The sequence below is a fragment of the Crocuta crocuta genome, unplaced genomic scaffold, assembly GCF_008692635.1.
Source record: "Crocuta crocuta isolate KB4526 unplaced genomic scaffold, BGI_CrCroc_1.0 scaffold30, whole genome shotgun sequence".
NCBI classification, from domain to species: Eukaryota; Metazoa; Chordata; class Mammalia; order Carnivora; family Hyaenidae; genus Crocuta; species Crocuta crocuta.
Genome location: NW_027528345.1, coordinates 13,259,048 through 13,282,554, shown reverse-complemented (window position 1 = coordinate 13,282,554; position 23,507 = coordinate 13,259,048). Strand labels below are relative to the sequence as shown.

Sequence of the window (23,507 nt, the reverse complement as noted above, 5' to 3'; positions counted from 1 at the left end):
AAGGTTCATCAGTTGATAGGGAGGTAGGAGGAGAAGGTTAGAAATAATCATCTCAGAAAGTGGGCAAATGAATTGACTAGGGAACTGTAATAGGGTTTCTGGGCAGCATGAAGGGCCCACTTGAGTTTGTGAGCCAAGTGTATAAAGTGAGACCAGTCACCACAAGTGGTGGTTTCCTCTAGTAAAACTCCAGTGCTTAGGTACAGCTGTGGAATAGGAGAAGAATTGGATTTAACTTGGGTTAGGGTTTGCCTAGAAAATATAACTAGGGGGAAAGAGAAAAGAGGGCAAGGCAGTTACGTGTGACTGCATGTTAATGATTATGATGATAGGTTACGGAAAATAATCTGAGGAAGGAAGGAAAGACATGAGGATGTGATGGATACTGACAAAGTGGCAGGTCAATGGATTGAACGTCTCAGTGGAGGCTCTCGAGAGTAACTGAGCTGAAAAAGTAGAAGGTGGTATCCAGAAAGTGGAATGCGTCAAACAGTTCTTGGTGGAGATAGTGGAGGAAAATCTTGTTGGAAGTGAAAAAGTCAAAGAAGTAAGGATTAAATAGATTTATCTGGGGGCGCCTGGGTGGCTCAGTCGGTTGAGTGTCTGGCTTCGGCTCAGGTCGTGATCTCGTGGTTCATGGGTTCGTGCCCCGCGTCAGGCTCTGTGCTGACAGCCAGCTCAGAGCCTGGAGCCTGTTTTGGATTCTGTGTCTCCCTCTCTCTCTCTGACCCTCCCCTCCTCATGCTGTCTCTCTCTCTCTCTCTCTCTCAGAAATAAATTTAAAAAAATTTAAAATAGATTTATCTGCTAGTGATGATGATAAAAGTAGTGATGAAAAGAAAGAGACTTTGAGCCAGATGCTGAAATGTTCAACAAATACAGAGGAGTGACCAGGGGTCTGTAAATGATACAACAGGTGAAGTAACAAGTGGTGTGGTCTGATGGCATGTATTTCATTTTTTAAATACAATTTTTAATGTTTATTGTTTATATTAGAGAGAGAGCAAGCATGAGTGGGGGAGGAGCAGAGAGACAGAGACAGAATCTGAAGCAGGCTCCAGGCTCTGACCTGTAAGTTGTCAGTATAGAGCCTGACATGGGGCTCGAACTCACAAGCAGTGAGATCATGACCTGAGCTGAAGTCGGACACTTAACCAACTGAGCCACCCAGGTGCCCCTGATGGCATGTATTTCAGAGATGCTTGGGAGGAGAAAGATGGAGAAATGATCTGGAGGCGACCACAGACAGAACGGAAAGTATCTGCTGTCCTCCAGAGTATGTGAAAAGAAAAAGAGCTACCACTCCAGGAAAAGCAAGTTAATTCATGGGTAGGAGAAAGTGAAAAGGACATTCAGAGAAGACGTTGAAGATGTAGAAGATTTTGTAGATACTTCTCTAGACCTGAGGTCGGCACTATAGACATGCAAAGCAGCATGAGACACCTTTAACAAGCTTTCTAAGAACTTCAGGTAGGCAGGCGTATGGCAGGTAGGTGAAGGCATAAAACTTTATCCCAGAATCAAATATATGTCACTCTACAAGCTCTTTATCTTTTGCCTATTAGGTCTGTTGGTCAAAAAACATTTACTGAAAAGAAATTTAGCACGTCAAAAGTGAACGACACCCTCCTGGCACAGATGAGGAGAAAGAAGCTCGGAAAGCAGAAATGGTTTAGTGCAGGCTTCACCCTCGTTAGTGACAGATTCAGGTCAGGAACTCAGGACTCTATCCAGTCCACCACGTCGTATGCCAAGCCCTGAACTGAGTGTTATAAAGGAACCAGAAGGAGTATAAACTATTCCTCCACACCCTCTATGCACTCAGTTACAGTGCAGGTGAGAATATGATACTCACAAATGAAGTCATTTCAGCAAACAGCATAACAATAACCACAAAATAGCTGTAAGTACCAAAGGGAGACAATGTAAAGTCATGTGTGGTTTTTCAAGGAATGTTTCCTGGTGATAATTTGTTTACGTGCTTTCAATAAATTCTGTAAGTAATTAGTGAGAATTAAAGAAAATTTGGAAAACAGAAAAGCAGAAAGAAAAAGAAAATTGTTTTTGAGGTCCCATTACCCAAACATTCATTACTACTAATATTTTGGTGTATTTCCATTGTTTTCTGGCATAAATGTTTTAAGTAAATACTTAATTTTAATAGACAAAACATACAAATAGTTCAAAATCCAAGAGATTAAAAAAAGTTGGATAGTAAAGAATCAGTCTTCTTCCCACTGACCACCACCCCTGTCTTCAGCCACATAGTTTCCTTCCCATAGTCCGTCTCTGTTCAGAGATTTATGTTTTCGGGGCGCCTGGGTGGCTCAGTCGGTTAAGCTTCTGACTTCAGCTCAGGTCATGATCTCACAGTTCGTGGGTTTGAGCCCCGCGTCAGGCTCTGTGCTGACAGCCGGCTCAGAGCTTGGAGCCTGCTTCAGATTCTGTGTCTCCCTCTCTCTCTGATCCTACCCCATTTACACTTTGTCTCTCTCTCTCTCAAAAATGAATAAATGTTTAAAACAATTTTTTAAAAAGTGTACTTATAAAGTATGGAGTTTAGTTAATAATCATGTAATCACGAAGCTATATTGGATGATGAAGTATAGACCATACTAATGTAAGATGTTAATAATAGGGGGAACTGGGTGTGAGGAATACAATAATTCCCCCCACATTGCATCTCCATGACGTAATACATATCTGTGTGAGCATGGAATCACTAATCAGCAATATCATATGAGGTAAACCCTGGGTTTGGCAAAGTGATCTTAACAAGTGGGGCTTTAATATTTTATCACAGAAGTGGGAAATCATAGGATTGGAAATGACTTAGAGAATAATTCATTCAACTTTCTGAGAGAATTAAACAAATAAACATATCTAAGAGATCACAATTAGGAGAGCCAAGATTATATAATCTAAGTTTTCTGGCTTTTATGTTAGTGATCCCTTCAATACAACATATTACAACACACCTACTCAAAAATACCGCAAATGTGCATTGTCATGCTTCCGACATCATGCTCCCATTGTTCTTTGTATTTATAGCCACTCTGAGTTTTGGAGATGGTCATACTTTCGTTTTGTTTAATAAGCTTTATTTTGGGGGGGGAACAGTTTTAGATTTACAGAAAGATTGAGAAGGCAATCAGAGTGTTCATATCCCCCACCCCCTAGCCCCCAATTATTAACATCTTATATTAGTATGGTATGTTTGTTACCTTAATGTAATGATCCAGTACAGATTCATGTTTCTTTTTTTAATGTTTTATTTATTTCTGACAGAGAGAGAGAGAGGGAAAGAGACAGCATGAGCAGGGGAGGTTCAGACAGAGAAGGAGATACAGAATCCGAAACAGGCTCCAGGCTCTGAGCTAGCTGTCAGCACAGAGCCCGAAGTGGGGCTCAAACCCACAAACTAAACCGTGAGATCATGACCTGAGCTGAGGTCGGATGCTTAACCGACTGAGCCACCCAGGCGTCCCCAGATTCATGATTCTTAACTAAGCTCCATACTTTATCCAGATTTATTTAGTTTTTACCTGGTGTCCTTTTCCTATTCTGGAATCTTACCCATGATATCACATTTTATTTAGTCATCATGTCTCGTTAGGCTCCTCTTGGTTGTGATAGTTTCTTAGGCTTTCTTTGGGGTTTTTTGGTTGTTGTTGTTGTTTTTTTAAGTTTGTTTATTTATTTTGAGAGAGAGAGAGAGAAAACGAGAAGTAGAGACAGAGAGGGGGAGAATCCAAAGCAGGCTCTGTACTCTCAGCACAGAGCCCAACAGGGGGCTCGATCCCACGAATCTTGAGATCATGACCTGAGCCAAAACCGAGAGTCAGTCAAGCCTGCTTAAGAGTCTCTCTGTCTCCCTCAGCCCCTCTCCCCTGTTTGCTTTCTCTCTCTCTAAAATAAAAAAAAGTTTTTTTTAAAAAAAGTATGTGACTCTTGATCTCAGGGTCGTGAGTTTGAGCCCCACATTGGGGTAAAGACTACTAAAGAGAGAGAGAGAGGGAGAGAGAAACGTGGTGCTCTTGAGAGCCAGGGAAGTGGGTAGGGCAGCCGTGCTGGTGAGGCGAGGCAGGGTCTTGGACTTCCATGTGTTTGGTTTCAGGCGGTGGCTGCCTGTTCACATGATGATGTCTTGCAGAGAATTAGAGTTCTGAAGGAAAGTGAAGGCTCAAGGCTTAAGAGTGGACAGGCTCTGCACAGGCTAATCCTGGAACTCTAGAACAAGCAAGCGGGAAAGGGACGAGAGATCATCTCAACGTTCAGTCGCAACCGTTCCCATTTATAGAGTGTCCACGGAGGTCAGGTGCTGCACATGACCTGTCACCTCTTCTTTTTTTACCCTGCATCAACTCTGCAAGCAGGGTAGGCGTTTTTATCCATACTGTACACATGACACAACAGATTCCAGGGTTAAGTAACTTGCTCAAAGACACAGGGCACATCGGTCACTGACCAGCAATCAATCCTGTTGTGGGGAAGTCAAAGCTGTCCCACTGGTCTACTGGAGTTAGATCAGAAGGCCTCCAAGCCCCTGAGATAGCAGATTAGAAAGCTGAGGCCTAGAAAGAGAAAGTAACTTGCCCAAGTGCACTTAGGTAGTTAGAAACCAAACTAGGGGGGCTCCTGGCTGGCTTAGTTGAAGGAGCATGTGACTCTTGATCTTGAGGTCATGAGTTCCAGCCCCACGCTGGGTACAGAGATTACTTAAATGAATAAAGTTTAAAAAAAAAAGAAGAAGAAGAGGAGGCTCAGGTCATGATTACGCAGTTCATGAGTCCGAGCCCCGCATCAGGCTCTGTGCTGACAGCTCAGAGCCTGGGGTCTGCTTAGGATTCTGTGTCTCCCTCTCTCTCTGTCCCTCTCCTGCTCCCACTTTCTCTCTTTCTCTCTCAGGAAATGAACATACATAAAAAAAGTTTTAAAAATAAAGAAAGAAACTGAACTGGTGCTATAAACCAGGCACCTACTGTGACATGTCCCTAAAGGGCACCCTGTGCGAAAGGGACCTGGGGTGGGAAAGAAAAGCCAGTAGAGGGGTGCCTGGGTGGCTCAGTCAGTTAAGCATCTGACTTCGGCTCAAGTCATGATCTCACGGTTTGTGGGTTCAAGCCCCGCATCGGGCTCTGTGCTGACAGCTCAAAGCCTGGAGCTTGTTTCAGATTCTGTGTCTCCCCCTCTCTCCGACCTTCCCCTGCTCACACACACACACTCTCTCTCAGAAATAAATAAAAACATTAAAAAAAATTTTTTTTTTCTAAAAAGCCAGTAGAAAAGACACATACAAAAAAGAAACAAAGGAAGAACTTCTCAGTGGGGCTCACAAGGCCTTGCCTACAATTCTCCACATAACCTCCCCTCTCTCTCCATCACACAGCCTGCACTTTTGCTACCCAGGTTCCTTGTGGTTTCTCACAGCACCACGTGACGCTATACCTACTGCCCTCACCACTCCTGGAAAACCGCTCATTCGAAACCCAAGCTTCCCGTGCCCTGTGAGGTCTTCCACTCAAGGCTCAGGAGAGGGCATTCCCCCAGGACCCTGTGCAGGCCCTGCAAAGTGAGCTGTGCCTCTCTGAGCACCTTCAGAGTAGTGATTTGATTTCATCATATCCACCCCTCTTTCACCAGCGCCCGCCATGCCATCCCACCGAACAAACACTGGGGGAAGAGAAAGAAACGATGACAGACAGGAGGAGCCCAGGATCACATGAAGGGAGGCCCAAGGACATGGAGATAAAGCTGACTTTATCTCTTCCCTGCGCACACCCACCCCTTGTCACTGGTCGGGACTGCAGTGTACTGGATGGCCATAGAAGGTGCCAAGCATGTGGCAGGTAGGAAAGATAGTGGTGAGGCAGAGCGGACAGGCATCTGACCACTGTATTTATGTTCGCATGTATGTAGATTATACATAAACTGCATATTTTCTGGTTGAGAGACGACACAGGAGGATTCCTGGAACTGGTGCCTCGCCGAAGGCTGAAGCAGCAGACACTCAGTGGAGGCCTACAAGGGGGAATCGCAGTGGGGAGGAGGTGAGAGGCAGTCTTCTGGGCAGAGAGGTGGGCAGTCGGGGGCGCAGCTCTCTGGGAAGGGACGGGCCTCCTGAGGATGGGCCAGGGCAGCCAGGCGCTGCTGTACACACTCAGCTGTCAGCCGTGCTTCTGGGTCTGCGTCCCAACAGTCCTCTAGCAGCTCTCTCAGGCCACCAGGGTCCTGGGAAGAAGGACCAAGAGGCAGGCTTAATCCTGGGATCCTGAGTGGCCCCCTGAGAAGCCCCAGAGTCCAAAGGGGTCCACCACTACCCTCTTCTCAACACTCCTTTTCGGACCCTCCCTGGAGCCTCCTTCCCCCGGGCCCAACTGCATCTTGCTCCCTCTGAGGCAGGTTCTTTGGGTGCCTTCCAGAGGGCCCACCTTTTCCTCTGAGGAGCTAATTCGGGTTAATGACGTAACATGCCGATGGGAAATTACTCTCCTTCCTTTCGGGCAACCAGGGTCTTAGGCAAACACTGCTTAACCCAACACATACTTGTGCAGTGGAAATTTCAGACCAGGTAGCAGGGAAAGGGGCTTGCTGTTAGGAAACTATTTATACAGACCCTGAAATTTCACTGTTTGGCCACCTTTTTTAACCCTTTATACCTAGGGTTGGCTTTTATTGAATCACGGCAGAAACCCAGATGTGTAGGACAGGGCGAGGAATTATTAGATGGAATGTTGGGCTCCCAGATGCCAGGAGTGGAGCCATTTTGGGAGTCTAGCTCAGAGGAGAAGCAAGGCCAAAGTGGGCTTCCTGGAGGAGGGGCCTAAGACACAGGGCTAATGGATGGTGGAGACAAGAGAGACAGACCAGGCAAGTCTGAGTAAGAGGAAGGTACCTCACTCGGAAATGGCCGTATGGGGCTTATGGTAGAAGAGGATGAGCGGAGGTACAAGGCAAATTTGCTCAGCTCCGGCTGAACATGAGCCAGGAGCGGTGGCAGATGAGAGGAGACAGGAGCAGATGGGCTGGTCCTAGAAGCCAAGTCTTTGAAGCTCAGGCCCACACTCTCCAGGTCCCCAGCCCACCAGCAGGCAGCCTCTTACTGTGGTGAAGCAGTGCCAGGTGGATGGGATGTAGGGGCGCCTTCTCTCCTCCACGGCCAAGGTCCACAGCTCACAGGTGGTGGGGGTGCTGCCCAGTTCTGCCTCATAGGCCAGTTGGAAGGGTGGTGGTCTGCTGTCTGGGGAAAGGCACAGGGGGCTAGGTGTCAGCTAGCCCTAGGGTGCCTCCTTGTGGAAAGGCCAATAGGGAGAAGGGCAGATCTTCCTGCGTCAGGAGGTAAGTGGATCTAGAATGGGTGGGTGAGATGGGAGGAGGGGAGAGGGGGCACTGTCACACTCCTCCTTACCAGGCCACAAATCCGGGCAGCGGCTCAGGATCTCCCATAGGAGCAGAGCCAGAGAGTAAACATCGGCTTGCCGGAGGGCCGTGCCCCAGTCTTGTAGGTCCAGAGTCTTGTCCAAGAGCTCTGGTGCCATGTACCTCTGGGTGCCAGCCTGAAGAGAAAGGCGTGGAGGGCCAAGAATCATCTCCCTGGCAAGCCTAACTGCAACACTGGTCGGTGCGACATCCCCCCGACTAGACTCATCAATGTCCCAAACGCTACAGGTCCCGCTGCACTGTTGCCACAGCAAAGGGCACATCTTCGTCAGGACCACTGCCATCATCTCCGGGCCTCCCCCTCGCACAGAGTACTCACCTCCATGATGGCAGCTGGGCCTCGGGGTGGAGTAGGGGCCCAGGTGGGAGGCTGGGTGAGGCCAGGGAGCACCAAGGCGAGGCCCAGGTCTCCAATGGCACACGACCCATCCTCCCGAATGAGCACATTCTGGCTGCTCAGATCTCGATGGGCTATACCTGGTTTATAGTGGCCTGTGGGAGAAGCCAAGGTTGAAGCTGTATGGACATTCTTCCTTTCTCTTTTGACCCAGTTCTTCCCCTCCGAGCTAAGGGAGAATCAGAAACATAACAGTATGGCTCTTGACTCCCACGGCCTCCTACCCCCAGCTCACCCACCATCCTGCCAGCGCTCCTCATGGAGAAATGCCAGGCCCTGCGCTAGGGACAGCGCCATCCGCATGGAACTTCCCCAGTCACTGGTGTGCTGGGTCAAGTAGTGGCACAGGGAGCCCTAGGGAGAAGCAGAGAGAAGAGGAAGACACATAAGCTGGAGGTGGCTGATCTACCCCAGGGAGCAGAGATCAATTGACAGACGTCCGCCTTCCTCTCCCAGCAGACTGACACGCTGATCCATCCAGGCTGAGACAAGAGGTGGTGGAGGAGTGAGAACGTGCATCAGTCAGATCGACTGGAAAAACAGTAACCCTAGTTCAAGTGTCTGAGCGCTTACGGTGTGCCAGCCCTCCCGTAGTCCTCAACAACCCAAGGAGGCGTGTACTCCTGTCACTCCCATTTCACAGTCGAGGAGCTTGGGAGAGAGCTAAGTAAACTTGATGGAAATCACTTGGTGAGAAACAAGGAGAGCTTGGACCCAAGCGGCCTGACTCTAGCGTTACTCACCTAGTAACCACCTTATACTGCCTGGGGACTTGAGACAAAAACAGAAACAGAAGAGGCAAGGCAAGCTAGGTGCTGGTACCCTTCATGAACCTCCTGGCCTGAGGTGTCAGGCCTGTCTGGGATAGCCGGCCCGATGGGGAGAGCCATTGGGCAGGAAAGCGGCGGGGGAGGGGGAGGGGGACAGGTGGAAATTGGGAGGCAAAGAAGCAACGGCATCCTTCATTCAACAAACATTACCAAGTGCCATCAGTGGGCCAGGGAGGTCAAACAAACAAACAAAACCAAGAAAGCAGAGATTTTTGAACTAGGCATTTGAGGCGCATGGTCAAAGAGAGGACTTCCCAGAAGTCAAGATTTCAGAGATAGAGGACTGCAGGTGCTAATAAAGTCCCAAACCCTTAGCAGGCCCACAAGGCCAGGTCTGGTCTGATCCTTGCCTACCTCTTCCTCTCCATCCTTCCCGTCCATGACCCTCCTCTTGAGTCCTATCTCTTACTCTTCTCTCGCAGTACCCCTCTCTCAGCTCTTAATGCCCTGGACATTTGACACTCAGCTTTGTGTTTACCTGACCCACTTCTGTCTCCCCCACTATTCTATAAAATCTACAAACGCAGGGACACCTGGGTGGCTCAGTCGGTTAAGCCTCTGACTTTTTTTTTTTTAATGCTTATTTATTTTTGAGAGAGAGAGACACAGAGTGTGAGCAGGGGAGGTGCAGAGAGAGATGGAGATACAGAATCTGAAGCAGGCTCCAGGCTCTGAGCTGTCAGCACAGAGCCAGACGCGGGGCTCAAACCCACGAACCGTGAGATCATGACCTCAGCCGAAGTCAGAAGTTTAACCAACTGAGCCAGCCAGGCGCCCCAAGCCTCTGACTTTTGATTTCAGCTCAGGTCATGATCTCATGGTTCATGAGTTCGAGCCCCATGTTGGTTCCGTGCTGACAATGCCAGAGCCTGCTTGGGATTCTCCCTCTCTCCCTCTCTCTCTGTTCTTCCCCTGCTCACACTCTCTCTTTCTCTCAGTATAAATAAGCATTTAAACAGTTTAAAACATAATAAAATAAATAAAATCTACAAAGGCAGAGACTAAGATGTTTTTCTCAGCCCAAGAGGTGTGACATATAGTTCATACATATTTATTGAATGAATATATAAGTGACTTTGGAGGGCTGTGCCTCGAGATATTTAACAATGGTTTCATTTTCTTTAAGGTTGGGAATATGATAGTTTTGATATCTCCCCTTCTTTGTATCTTCTGAGTTAAAAATATTAGCAAGTATTGGTTGTGTAATAAAAAACAAGAAGAAACCTCCCCAAAACTATTTTTAATGTTGTAGAGAAGAGGAAGTCTGAAGAATAAGTACGAGCAGGACCTAGCTGCCACCCACCCTTGCACCCACTTATACACACATGCAAACACATATAGATGTCCCTGGGTCCTCACCTTCGGGTGCAGCTCCAGTACCAGCAGGGGCCCACGGGGCAGGGGCCCAGGGCCCCCCCTGCTGGCGGTGATAAAGCGGACAACGTGGTCGTGCTGTAGGCTTGGCAGTTCGTACAGTGCCCTCTCAGCTTGGAACTGTGCCACGGCCCTCAGGGAGAAGGCCTTGATGGCTACCAGCTTGCCTTGCAGCTGCCCAGCCCACACCACTGTGTGACCTCCTTCCCAGATTACCTGGTGGGGACACGGTGCCGGGTGTGGGCCTCAGCGAGCGTCAGGGCCGGCTTCCTCCCCAGATCACCTTCTGGGGGTGCCTGGAGACCCTCCCCCCATCCCCGGGCACCTGGGAGAAACACAGCTCGGGTAGCTCGGGCAGCTCGGCACTCCAGTCCCTGCCTGAGTCTGGCTCTGGCTCCAGCTCCGGCTCCGGCTCTGGCTCTGGGCCACCTTGGACTCTGCAGGCCTTTCGCTGTAGCAGGGCTGGGGTGGAAAAAAGCCCTTGAGTCAGGGTGCACAGTCACAGAGACTGGGAAGGGGGTTTTGTGGGAGGTAACAGGCTCAGGGTGTAGAGATCTCAGAACCATGGGGTCAGGGGAACCTGGAGAGGGGTCAGAGCTTTGGGGCAGTGACTTGAGGTCACAAGGGAGGGATGGGGGTAGATTAGTACCCAAGACGATGCTGCCCAGCAGCAGCAGGAGGAGGAGGAAGAGCCCCAGCAGCACCAGAACCATCCAGATGGACTCGCCTGGACATTAAGGCAAGAATGCAGCCTGGATGAGCCCTGCCCCAAATCTGCTCTGTTCCTCTCACCCTCCTCAGAGAACTTGCTTCTGGACCCACCCCCACCTTGGTCACAAGCCCCTTATCTCCCAGTCACCAGGGCAACCAACTTCTCAAGGCCAAAAGGAGGGAAACTTGGGATGGGGGTAGGGTGAGAACTGGCCCTGGTTCTACCTCTCATCCTAACCTGGGCCCCAGCCCCCACCAGTCCCCGGCACCCTGAGGGGCTACCTGGGACAGCTTGGGGACCCTGGGAGCCAGGAGTCCCAGGGGTCCCTGGAGGAGGCAGATGGCTGTAATTGGCATTGCAGAGGTCAGTGCCACAGGAGCAGGTGAAGAGAGTGGACCCGCGGCCAGGGTGGGCTCGGGGGCTCAGGTCACAGTGGGGGGACTCACAGTCTGGCTCATCACTGTCTCGGCATCCTGATGGGGTGGGATTAGAAGGGGAAGAAAAGGAGGGGGAGAGAGAGAGGGCGAGCGCAAGCATAATGGAGTCTAGGAACAGAGAGGGTAACTCCCTCCTCTATCAAAGACATCCCCTCCATCTCATGTGGGCTTTTTCTTTCCCTCCACACATTCCATTTCTCCTTCTCTCCCACTGCTGTCACCCCCACCCCAGGATGTACCTGTCTCCCACCATAGCTATCACCTGCTATATACTTTGCCATTCACCTTGCATCTCCACCTGTGCCTGGTGTTGGGTCAGGTTCCAGATCCCAAAACAGCAGCGGCTGTAGAGGCAGCGGATAACCCTGGGGGGCCCTGGTCCTGCATCTAGCAGCGTCCCCAGTGTCTTTGTGCTTCCCCGCACTCCAGGGGCCTCAAAGAACACACAGGTCCGCCTGCTTGGGGGTGCTGTGGCCCAGGGTGGGGAGAGGGGAGGGTTCAAGATGGGAGTGAATGCAGGGGCACAAGCAGCAGCCAAAAGAAGGGACAAAACATGTTTCATATCCCAGGGCCAGCATGGTAAAGCCACAGGAGGAAACAGGGTCAGCGGAGGCCTGGAACCTGACCCCACCATGGGGACACATGGCTGTACCTTTTGCCCTCACTCACCCACCCCACTGACTCTTCCAAAGGGGTGGCTGCTGCTTCAAGTCCCCCTTTCCCTCAGTGGGCGAGTGGAAAGGCTCTGCCCCACCCTGTAGACACTTACCGTGCACAGCTATGGGAAGGAGAACCCAAAGGCCCAGAGTCCCCAGCATCGTGCTGGAGGAGGCACGCAGCATGACGAGGGCAGCATGAACCAGCACTGCTGCCCCAGCCAGAGCTTCATCCAGATACAGGGCTCCGTGGGTCTTCTGAGCCCTCAGTCCCCAACTCCGCCCCCCTCCCTCTTTCCAGTCTCTGTGGGGGAGATGGCTGCTGTGGGGGAGAGGATGGGTGTAGGGAAAGGCAGGGAGAGGGAGGAGCAGAGAAGCAATCGCATATCCTCTTCTCTGCAGCCGCCTCCTCTTTTCTCTGCAAAGTGGGAGGAGGGGGGTCTTGGAGGCCCAGCTGAGAACCCTGTGATGCCTGACTTCAGACCTCTGCCCTTTGCTGACCCTGAAAGAAAGTGCTGGATCCTGTCAGCCCTTCTCAGACTGGAAACCAGAGTGAGGTCAACTGAACCATTCAGCTGTGCCCAAGATCCCTCTAACCCTTATTTTCAGGGCTCAGATCTATAGCTCTCTGGGCAGACAAGCTTCACAGACCATACTAAAGTTGACCTTAGTTTCCAAACTCAAGAATAAGAAAGCCATTATATAAAATTTCTGAGTTAAAAAAACTGAAACACATTTGAAACACATTGAAAAATGGGAATAACGGTAAATTTTGTTACCAAAATTTTAAAAATCATATTGAGTCATACACTGAACAAATCACTATTATTGAGAAGGTAACAAACTTTTATTGAGCACCTATGTGCTACGGCAGAGCTAGGGCTTTGTATTTTACAACCATCTCATTTTCCCATTGAGCTCTTTATTATTATTTTCACTTTACAGGTAAGACAGCTAAGCTTAGGTGACTTGCCCAAGGTCACTTGCTCTGTTAGGAAACAACAGAGCTAGGATTTGAACCTAGGTTAAGTCTGATTCCAAAGCCCAGGCTCCGTTCTTTACGTCATGATGCCTGAAAACCAAAAATTCAGCAATAAAAAAATTTCCATTTGATACAGTATTTGAATATTTGAATTTGGATGGTTGAGAAAATACACATCATTCATTACCTGCCAGCAGGCCACTAACTAGAAAGGGAGGGTCCAGTTCAAACTATCGCCACCAGAGGTCAGTAGACATAGGAGAAACTCAGGATGCTTCTTCCAGGGGGCAAAAAGCACCAGCCTCCTCTGATGACTAAAATCACACCTCCTATATCTATTAGGCTGCAGGGACTGTAAAATGTGAGGGGAGAGCACCGGGCGTGTGGCAGGAATGTCAGCACGGAGAGGGAAGAAGTCTATGGTTTGTGGTGCAATAGGAGACAGGAGCCCAACTCCACCAGACTCCTCCCTAAAGTGAGACATTACAGTAATAGGTGATCATTTCCGCATCTGTGAGCAGTTGGCTCGCATGAGAATTAGAGTCAGAGGGGACAAGTTCCCTGTTTTCCTAGCCTCTGTCCCCCTGGTGGCTGCCTACAAATCCTTTCTGGCAGTGGTCTGGCTTAGACCAAGAATGAGGCTGTAACTTTTTTAAAAATATATTTATTAATGTTTTATTTATTTTTGAGAGAGAGAGAGAGAGTAGGGGAGTGGCAGAGAGTGGGGCAGAGGATCCAAAGCGGGCCCCTGCACTGACAGCAGAGAGCCCGATGTGGGGCTCAAACTCACAGACTGTGAGATCATGACCCGAGCTGAAGTCGGATGCTGTATTTAACCACTGAGCCCCAAGTATTAACTCTGGAATTCTGGAGCCTTTCTCCTGGGGACCCTGCATGAAGGAAGGAAAGAGTAAAAGCTCCAGTAATTGTGAAGGAGCAGCTGGAGGAATGATGAGGGCCAGAGGCAGATGGACAGCTGCCCATCCCTCCCTACGATCTTCTGGGAGTCTGCAGGGCCCTGCCAGCGAGATGGAATGTTTTACTTAGTTACTGCGATCTTCCTCCACCAGCTCCCAGATCAGATAAGTCTGGGGGTTGGGCAGGGGAGGAGTTGAAGATCAAGTAACTTCTTGTGTCTGGAGTGTCTCTGGAGACTACCTCCTCCAGAGGGGAACCAGGCAAGGATCAGGCAGGAAGGCAGCCTCCTCACCCAAAGCCTTGGATAACTACTCCTTTTCAAAGACAGAAACATTCCAGCCAGGTTTATGAAGTGAGGTGGAGATAGAAGGGGTAAGAATCTGAGAGCTGAGGGATTAGGAAGGTCCTGAGAAAGTACCTCAGCATAGAAATAAAGTCTCCCTGGATTCCACATACACAAAGATCTTCATCAGGATCCTGATTCAATTATGCAGTGGCCCAATAAGTAACCTGTGACCCCATCTACAAGGCTGAAATGAGTTGTTTATTCATTCAACTCAGAAAAAAAAATTTTTTTTTTAATTGAAGTAATCTCTACACCCAAGGTGGAGCTCAAACTCATGACCCTGACATCAAGAGTTGTGTGTTCTTCCAATGGAACCAGCCGGATGCCCTCAGGTGTGTCTTAAAAAGGAATTCCAGTAGGTGTTGGGTCTACAAAGAGGTGTGTGAATCATGCCACTCCAGAATCTCAGAGTTGAGAAAGGAAGGAAGATCGACAAGCAACCAGAAAATTATGTGTCAGACTAAGGGTATGGCCAAGGAGCTATACAAGCAGAAAGATCAAATAAGCTAATTCTGTCCAGGGCACAGAAGACAAGAGAAGAAAAGAACCTACAGGGTGTGTGTTGGGGGCAGGGAGAGTGAGCAGGAGAAAGGGCTCTGAGATATGAAGAAGAAAATGACCCTAGATTGGAAGGTTTTCATCAAGTCTCTATCACGGAGACTGGACTTCTCCTAAAAGCAAAAAATTTTAGGGAGGGATATGGTGGCAATGTGGAAGATGGATGATCAGCTCAGGGAGACTAGAAGCAGGGAGACCAGTTATGAGACCTGAGCAGTAGCCAAGGCTGAGTACTACAACAGTGGACATAAAAAGGAAAAAAGTTGAGATACACTGTATTGGTAATATCGACAGGATTAGTAATCAAATAATGTTGGTATTTGAAAGAGAGAATTAAAAGATTTCAAGTATAAATGATCAAGGGGTAGCAACACTGTTAAGGGAGATGAGGAATACAAAGGATTATTTCCCCTTCTTTTTTTTTTTTTAAAANTCAGCACAGAGCCCGACGCGGGGCTTGAACCCATGAACCACGAGATCATGACCTAAGCGAAAGTCGGACGCTTAACCGACTAAGCCACCCAGGCGCCCCTATTTCCCCTTCTTACACGTTCATTCTAAGTTATCTGTGGGACAAACAGATGAAAATGTCCCATAAGCAGTCCACCAGGTTGAGAGAAAAGGTAGGGCTTAGATCTGGGATAGCTGAAAAGTGGATGCAATTTGTTTAAGGGGGGAAAGGCAGAGTAAGGGAAAGGACACAAGACAGGGACACCAACATTTAAGGGACAGTAGTAGTAGCTATGGAAACAAAGAGTCAGAAAGGCTGAAGGAGAACCAGGAGTTAATAAGCCTCACACTCCAAGGGACCAAAGCTCTAAGATGCGCATGGTTGCTTCTTAGTAAGGTCTAAGAGCCAAAGGACTGAAAGACCACTGGAGCTGGCAACCAGATCACTGATGCACTGATGTTCTTAAGAAACCATTTTCTTTTTTAATTTTTTATAGTTTATTTATTTTTGAGACAGAGAAAGACAGAGCATGAGTGGGGGAGGGGCAGAGAGAGAGGGAGACACAGAATCTGAAACAGCCTCCAGGCTCTGAGCTAGTTGTCAGCACAGAGCCCGACACGGGGCTCGAACCCACAAACCATGAGATCTGACCTGAGCCGAAGTCGGACGCTTAACTGACTGAGCCATCCAGGCGCCCCCTAAGAAACCATTTTCTAAGGTGCTGAACAAAGTGGCCTGAGGGGTCAATAAAAGAACTAAGTGTAAACTACTTGTGCTAAATCTGACAATGAAAATAACTAGATCTGAAGTTTGCAAGTGGAAGCAGGACAGGGGGAGAGATTTTAACAGGCTTACAGGGTGACAAAAGGGAACCCAGGGGAGACTGAAGATGAAAGGAGAAAACATCATCAAAACAAGGAAATAAGGTTGAGCGCACAAATGATAGGGCTGGCCTTGCAAAGGCAAACGGTTTCTCTCCCAAGAAAAGAGAAGGAGGTAAACTAGTATCAGTGAATATATAAATGTTTGCAGGGAAAAGGGAAGTGAAGAAATTCATGCTTACATTCTCTCCATGTCATAGGAAGTAAATCATCTGCTAAAACAATGGGGTCAGGATTAGGAAACCTGCAATTAATGGGGTCTCTCCTTCACCAGACTCTGAAGTACTTGGTGGCACTTGGTGGCAGGACCGTTATCCTCAATCTAGCTTAGTACCCAGAACACAGTTAAGGGCCCAATAAATATTGACTGAATGAATAGATGACACAAATATTAAAGGTTCATTTAGAGCTACAAAACCGGAAAAAAAAAAAAAAAAAAAAAAAAAGACCCCCAAACCAAAACATCCCTCTCCGATAAAGCCAAATGTTAAAATGTTATATTGCTAATGGCTACGTAAGGAAATCCAATGGCTGAGTTTATCCATGGCTGAGTGACAAAGCAAAGGTAGTCACATGAACACAACTGACTGAGAATGCTGGTAGCCACAGTATAAACAAGTGACCAAGGATTCTTGGGCTAGGTAGGACAGGAAGTGAAGCCATAGGCTGTTGGGAATTGGAAAGACTGTCAGAATAACTTCAATTTCCGTTTCAGATGGGGACCATAATCCAGATCCGATCTTGGTAGACACAGACGGGTATTAACTGAATGTAAAATACACTGGGGCTACATCTTAGTTTCTAAATACCATTTCTCCAATAGAAAGAACTAAGGGTCCTCGGAGAAATAGCTGATCCTAAAGCTAGAACAGGGAAAATACAGGATAAGCATGAAGCATCTTGTGCATCTGAAAGTTCTTTAAAAAGTGCTCAAAATAAATAAATGAATAAATAAAAGGATGTAGATGTATCAAAGAGACACAGGAGCCAACCTGAAAGAGCTCCCAATGGCCAAAGCTGGAACAATTTGAGCAATGAAAATAATATAGTACCGAATTATAGACCAGGTATAAAAGAAGTATACATGGAGTACATACCAATAAAAATTAATGGGGGGCGGGGGAGAAGAGACCTTTTCCTCACAGAATCCCAAATACTCTATATAGATACTATTTCCACTGGGAAGGGAAACTAAATTCCTACCAATTCAATTAAGGGTGGGCTAGACTTACTGACTTGCTTCCATAGAATAAGGAAAGAAAAACTGGAGAAATCTGACACACATTACCTTAACCAAGTGATGGAAGATTATCATTGGTAATGCCATGTAGCTATAGTATACCCCTTGGTAGGATGTGATGAGGGCATTTCACATCATTTCACCTGTGTGGTATTTCTTCCCAAAACCTGTAAGCTCAGGCTCATAATAAGAAAAACATCAGACAAATTCAGACTGGGGGATATTCTATAAGACACTTGGCCAATACTCCCAGACTGTCAAGGTCATAAAAAATAAGAAAAGACTAAGATACTGCCACAGACCAGAGGAGACTTGGGAGGAGTACAGCTATAGGCAATGCAGCAGCCCAGAATGGATTCTGGTACAGGAGGAGATCCATGGGAAAAGGTGAACCCATAGAGCCTGGGGTTTGGCTAATGTGATATACCAGTGTCAGTTTCTGAGATTTGAAAACACACAATAGTATATTAACAATGGAAAAAATTGGGACGGGGTATATGGAATTTCTCTGCACTATCTTTGCAACTTTCCTTTAAATTTAAACGTATTCCAAAATAAAAAGCTTATATACAACAAAAGAGGTTGGGCCTGCCCTGTTCCTCCTGGTCCCCCACATTTCTATGTACCTGTGGCACACTGATACAGTCATGGAATTGTCTGCCTGGGAGTTAAGTGTAGGGCAACTGTATTCACATGTATGAGAGCACAATGGTGTACCTGAAAACCTTTGTTGGGTGCAATATGTGAAGTTATAACCGTATTTCTCCCCATTCCCACCCTGTCAACACACCAGAGACGTGGCTTTTTATTAAAAAAAACTTTTTTTAATTGGTTTACAAAGGAGCTACAGACTACATTGAAACTAATCTTTGTACAAAAAGGCAAAAAAAAAAAAAAAAAAAGCCCCAAAACACCCAGAGACAAAAGGTTGGGGGAGAGACAAGAAAGGAAGATACAAAAGAGTAGGAAGAAACTGAAAGACAAGAGATTAGCATCATACATACACAAGATCAGGAGTGAAAAAAAGAGCAAGAAAGATGAGAGCGCATTTAAAAGTTTTTCCCCACACAGCCCTGGTGATAATCGGATTGGAATCAACAACAAACACAGCATGAGAATATTAAGAGATTTAAAAAGGCAACAGTGGTATGGAGACTGGTTATCGCCAGTGTTGAGAAAGAAACCTGTTGTAGGCACCAGAGACTGGAGCACTGCCCCTCCCTCCCGGAGGATGGCAGACCCGGGAAGAGGAAGCAGGCCCTGGGGCAGCTGCCATTGGTGTGTGTAGAGAGGGTCTCCTCAGGTCAATCTCAGCAAATGATCCCCATCTTCCCCCCAAAGTCTTTGTACCCTAAACTCCAGGTGAGGGTATGGGATGCAATTGGGAGAAAAAGGTGAAGACCTGCCCTTGTCCACACTGTTCAAGAGCAGTTGCTGGGAGAATGGAGGGCTGCGTAGACAAAGCCCATTCCCCTGTGGAGAAGGCACAGTGTAATTCCTGAAGGTGAGACAGAGGAAAACACACACCCCAGGAGAGGTATCAACAGTCCTCACCACCTGCAGCCCCAGCTTAACCCCATTTGTTATGCTTTTTCTGATACTTAGGGGAGTTGAGGGACAGATCACCACACCTCTTCTCACTTAGAGGGACAAAGCAGCCTGGGGATGTTTGACAATAAGGAAAGAGGAAAATAGGACAATGTACTCATTTCTCTCAAATGAACGTGGTAGAGGAAATCCTTCTGGGTTTGGGGAAGTCAAACTGGAGAAGACATAAGGGAGGAATGAAGCCAGGAACCCCCTTTTTTTCCCCCTTTCCTAGCCTTCAATCTAAGGCAAGTGAGCCAAACTGGAAAGAGGGAGTAGGAATTTAAGCTTAAGGCTGTTCAATGTCCTCCCGGGGGCTGGTGTTTAGGGAAGGCAGACAAAGAAAAGAAACAGGTCAACCTCAAAGCTGGTCTGCTCATCCTCCTAGAAGAGGTCTGTACCCCAGGAGGAGAGCCAAGAGAGGCACCAGAGAGAACACACGCTCCCAAACAAAAGTAATAACCTGCCCACATTTTATCAGCAGTTTTCAAAAGCAATGTTTTCCGGGGCTGGAGAAATGCCATATCCTCCTCCCTTTCCCCAAAACTACTGCTGCTACCTTTCATCCTTGCATATTAAGTTACTGGCTCTCTTCTAAGGGAGATGAAACTCTGAGATTTCACATTTCTCTTCCCAACCCCAAGAGGCTACCCAGCTTTGAATAGGGGGAAGGAGAGCTATGCTTAGGGCCCCTCACTTGTGGCAGCTAGACCACCCTCATTTCCTTGGTACTGGGATCTCCAAAACTTGTTTGGTCTGATCCCAAGGCCCAAAAGGCATCAGGGTACTTACAATTGAATGAAAACTCTAAGCGAGTAGCACCAGGGCTCCCCAAAGTGTAACAGGGGCCTGATTAATATCCCCAGAAGAACCCCTCAAAAAGTATATAAATTTATTGCGTCCTAGCAAAGATCTGCAGCTTCCAGTATTCACACAGTGTGGAGATATTAACAATACAAAATATATTCTGAAAGTCAAACATCTGCAGTTCATAGTGCTTTCTCAGATTTGTTAAAAAAATACAATGCTTAGTTTCCTATATAGGATATACAAAAGCAAAAAATATATATATATATGTATATAGTAGAAATAAATCAATCAGCCATAGTAATTTACAGCTTTTGTCTCTAACCCTCCCCCAATCATAATCTTTACCCCCACACTTCAGTCTATATTTTCTGGGAATCAAGGGTTCTGTGTTCTATTTATTCTGAATCAGGCTGAGAAATATCCATTAAATTGCATTCTGCACAGCACCCACAAACAGGGTGCTGGCTGGGAGGTCCCTGAAGGAAGATGGTGTGGGTTGTTACTGCTCTGGGTTAAAAGTGAGACAGTCAAATGATACACAGATGAATGTGTATGGGCAACCTGAAATGACAAGTGAATGAGTGCTTTAATATTACCACTCCTCTGGGCATTTCCTGACCCACAGGTTTGGTCGTTTAAAATTTTTAAATAAAAAAAGCAACTCATGAAAGAAATTTGAGAATATGCCTGTCAGTTACATTGATTTCTGCTGGCCAAAAAGTTCAGGGAAAGGACTTTCAGCAGTAAGCTCCTGTCTTAAGGAATGTAGGCTCCTCACTCTCTGTGGAAAAGACTGAGCGGCTCACTGCTACTGGGAGACCAGAGCAGAAGCTGTTTCAGTTTGGAGGCCAAACAAGATACTGGATCTGGAGCTTCCTTGGTGATCAGGAAAAAGGGCATGTGGAAAGAACTGACTATGAATTCACTTAGAGCAATGCTAATGAGGGGGACTGAGGGTAAACCAGCATTCCATCCCAGAGAAAATCATCATCAAATAACCTTCTCAACACTTGTAAGTCCTCAGCATCATTAAGCTAGTTTATAGCAAATAATTTCATACTGGGGAAGATTCCATTCTTTGAAATGCTCTAGCAAAATACTGCACACTCCAGTTGAGTTATACTGCCCCTCTCCTCCAAAAGATACCTATACACATGATTACAGACATAAAATAACAGGTTCTGAGTTCTGCATTTCAGTGGGAATAAAGGGTGTGTGATACATGGCTGGGCATGGATGACTTTCACTTCAGTATTAACAGAATTTGATCTGGGAAAGTTTCTCACAATAGTTCCTGAGTATATTAAGTTTGCAGACAAGGGACCAAATGGAGCAAACTATTGTTTAGAATATTAACAGTTATTGTATTTCAGGTTAAACAACAACACAAGCTTACCCAGACACTAATTTGGATAGATTTTATATAAAATATATAGTAGAATCATAGCATCATCTATTTGTAGTCAAGGTAAAAAGATTTATGAAAGAAACTAGGACTCTGCTATAGATCCGGATGTTGGTTTCACTTTCAAACACAAAAATAGTTTCTTTTTAAAAAGTGCAGTAGAATATCCCCCATTCATAATTGTAACTAATTTAGCATAAGCAAAGAAATGACCTCAGGAACATACCCAGGTTTTAAGATAGATTTCTAGGTAATGGGCCTGAAAGGCATTTTGAGCTGAATTTATTTTCCAACAATTTCAAATATAATTTCTCATCTGTGTGTAGATATATACAGGCACAAAACACATTCACACACAGTCATACACAAACACTTCATTTTCTATCAGATCAGGGCAATTTTTTATTGCAGGTCTCTTTTAGTATAGGCTAACAGAAAACCTATCCCCAACCTAACAGACTACACACATACACACAGCCATTTCCACACTTCCTCACAGTGAAAAGCTCTCTGACAGATACCAGAAGGTCAAGAGAGACAATGTTTTAATGGCTGGGCCTTGAGGACAACTCTGGTTGCATTTAAATCTCAGTGCCAAATGCACTAAGAGTTCCCTGCCGCTATAATTTTTGGATCAGTCTCTTCAAGAATCAGGCCATGGAGAAAGCAGGATGGTGTCTCCCAATCTCTCCTATAAACCACAGTGGTAAGACAAGATTTCTTTTTGTTCTGGGCTACTGTTCCCATGATCGTGTGCTTCCTTTTCCCTTAGGAACCACCCAAGGAAGAATTAAGGGAAAAGATCAAAGAACCACTGCCTTGCCACGGGTACAGGCTCTGGAGCTCTGCAGAATGGAAACCCGGAACAGATTCATTGGCTGATGCTCCTTAATAACATGAGAAAGAAACTACTAGGGATGTTCAAAAGAGGAAGTACATTTCCTGTCAGAATGTGACCTCAGAAACCCATACCAAAGCTTAGACCTACTTTGGAAGACAGCTGTACAAAAGTCCAAATACTCCACTAACTCCTGAACTGGACTACTCTGAGTCACTTCCACTTCTGAGTGCATCATTTTCCTACTGAAAACCCCTACCTATTATTTGACCACTTTTGACAGTTTATACAAACTGATCCCAGATTATAACCTTTAAAGGGTCTCTTGTACAATTCCACAGAAAGACTTCTGACTCTTGATGCTTAGAGCAGCTGATGAGGAGAGGTGCCTTGGACTCTCCAGCGCCAAGAGGGTGCCTGCGTCAGTAGTAGTTTTGAACACTCTCTCCACAGCTACCTCAAGCATCAGCCTGGGCTTCAAGGTTCTCCATTCTGCTGCTGGGACCAAGAACCTTAAAAAGTTGACAGAAGTGCCTCATCCAGGGATCATTACCAAAATATGAAGCGATCAGGTAAGAGAAAGGGAGATAGAAAGGTTGAGTCAAGAAAGGAGTGCAAGAAGCTGATCCCAAATAAAAAGACAAAATTAAGAAAGGAAAAACATTATGTATGTATATATAAACTAAAAGCAGAGCATATGAATGCTTAATCTGGTGGGAAGCCAAGACAACATCTCTAGAAAAGCTTGATGTGTCACAACAAGGCTCAGCCATAGGGAAATAAGGCAATATAAAAAAATGACCAAGGTATTTTGGTCACAGAATGGTCTCCTTCCTCCTCCCAGCCAACCCCTGCAAATGCATCTCTATATATCTTTTATATATATATATGTATATATATATAATATAGAATCTGGTTTTTTTTTTTTGTTAAAAAGTATTTCAATGATCATATATATTTATCAAGGCATGATGGCTTTAGGGAAGGGGGGGATCCATCATGGGGGAGCTGAGAAAGGAAAGGCAGGAAGGGGAGGCTGGGGTAAGAAGTATAAGAGACTGGGGTCAAACAAATGCCCATCAAAGGGTGGCACCAACTGAATTTTCACTAATGTTTCCCACTTCAAGGAGGTACTGATGATATAGGTGGGTGCCAGGACCCCATCTCTTCTCTTGTATCCCTTCCCCAAATTCTTCCCATCACCATGCATTTTAATGCCTCATGGCTCTCTCTCCCACATGTCTCTTGGACCCATGCTACCTTGCATCCCAGGGTTGATGGGTATGGCCCATATGTCTCTGGCCCCGGGTGCCTGATCTCAGAAGCCATTGCCACTGATATTAATGGACTGCAGATCCGCCACCTGCATGACGTTGATGCCACTGTTGGCAAGACGGGCAATACCCTCTGGACAAATGGCCTCCATGGCTACCATATTGGTGGTAATAAGGGCTGAAGGGGTGGCAGTGCCGCTGCCTTCTGAACCTGCCCCACTGTCCAGGGGCAAAGTGCCCACACTCAGGGATACACCTGGGCCTCCTTTCTTATTCTGGTGGGTCTTGATATGCTTTGACAGGTGGTCACTCCTCATGAAGCGCTTGGGACACTCAGGGCAGGCAAATTTCTTCTCACCTTGGTAAAAGAA

At 46.7% G+C, this 23,507-nt stretch overlaps 2 protein-coding genes across 2 annotated transcripts in view; both read right to left on the bottom strand.

Annotated features, from left to right (window-relative positions):
* Window positions 1-5,944: 5,944 nt before the first annotated feature.
* Window positions 5,945-12,333, bottom strand: AMHR2 (anti-Mullerian hormone receptor type 2). The gene is made up of 11 exons (XM_077753481.1): window positions 11,960-12,333; window positions 11,476-11,658; window positions 11,035-11,226; window positions 10,691-10,768; window positions 10,367-10,503; window positions 10,027-10,257; window positions 8,077-8,191; window positions 7,760-7,932; window positions 7,409-7,556; window positions 7,104-7,240; window positions 5,945-6,231 (listed from the first exon to the last, which is right to left on the bottom strand). Exons 1-11 carry the CDS (start codon window positions 12,030-12,032, stop codon window positions 6,022-6,024), a joined length of 1,677 nt encoding a protein of 558 aa, XP_077609607.1. The 5' UTR covers window positions 12,033-12,333; the 3' UTR covers window positions 5,945-6,021.
* A 7,471-nt stretch (window positions 12,334-19,804) lies between these two features.
* SP1 (Sp1 transcription factor) overlaps window positions 19,805-23,507 on the bottom strand; it is a 39,906-nt gene continuing 36,203 nt past the window's right edge. The window contains exon 5 of the mRNA XM_077753480.1: window positions 19,805-23,494. Within this exon, the coding sequence (XP_077609606.1) occupies window positions 23,181-23,494 (314 nt within the window). The 3' untranslated portion in view covers window positions 19,805-23,180. The remainder of the gene's footprint in view (window positions 23,495-23,507) is intronic.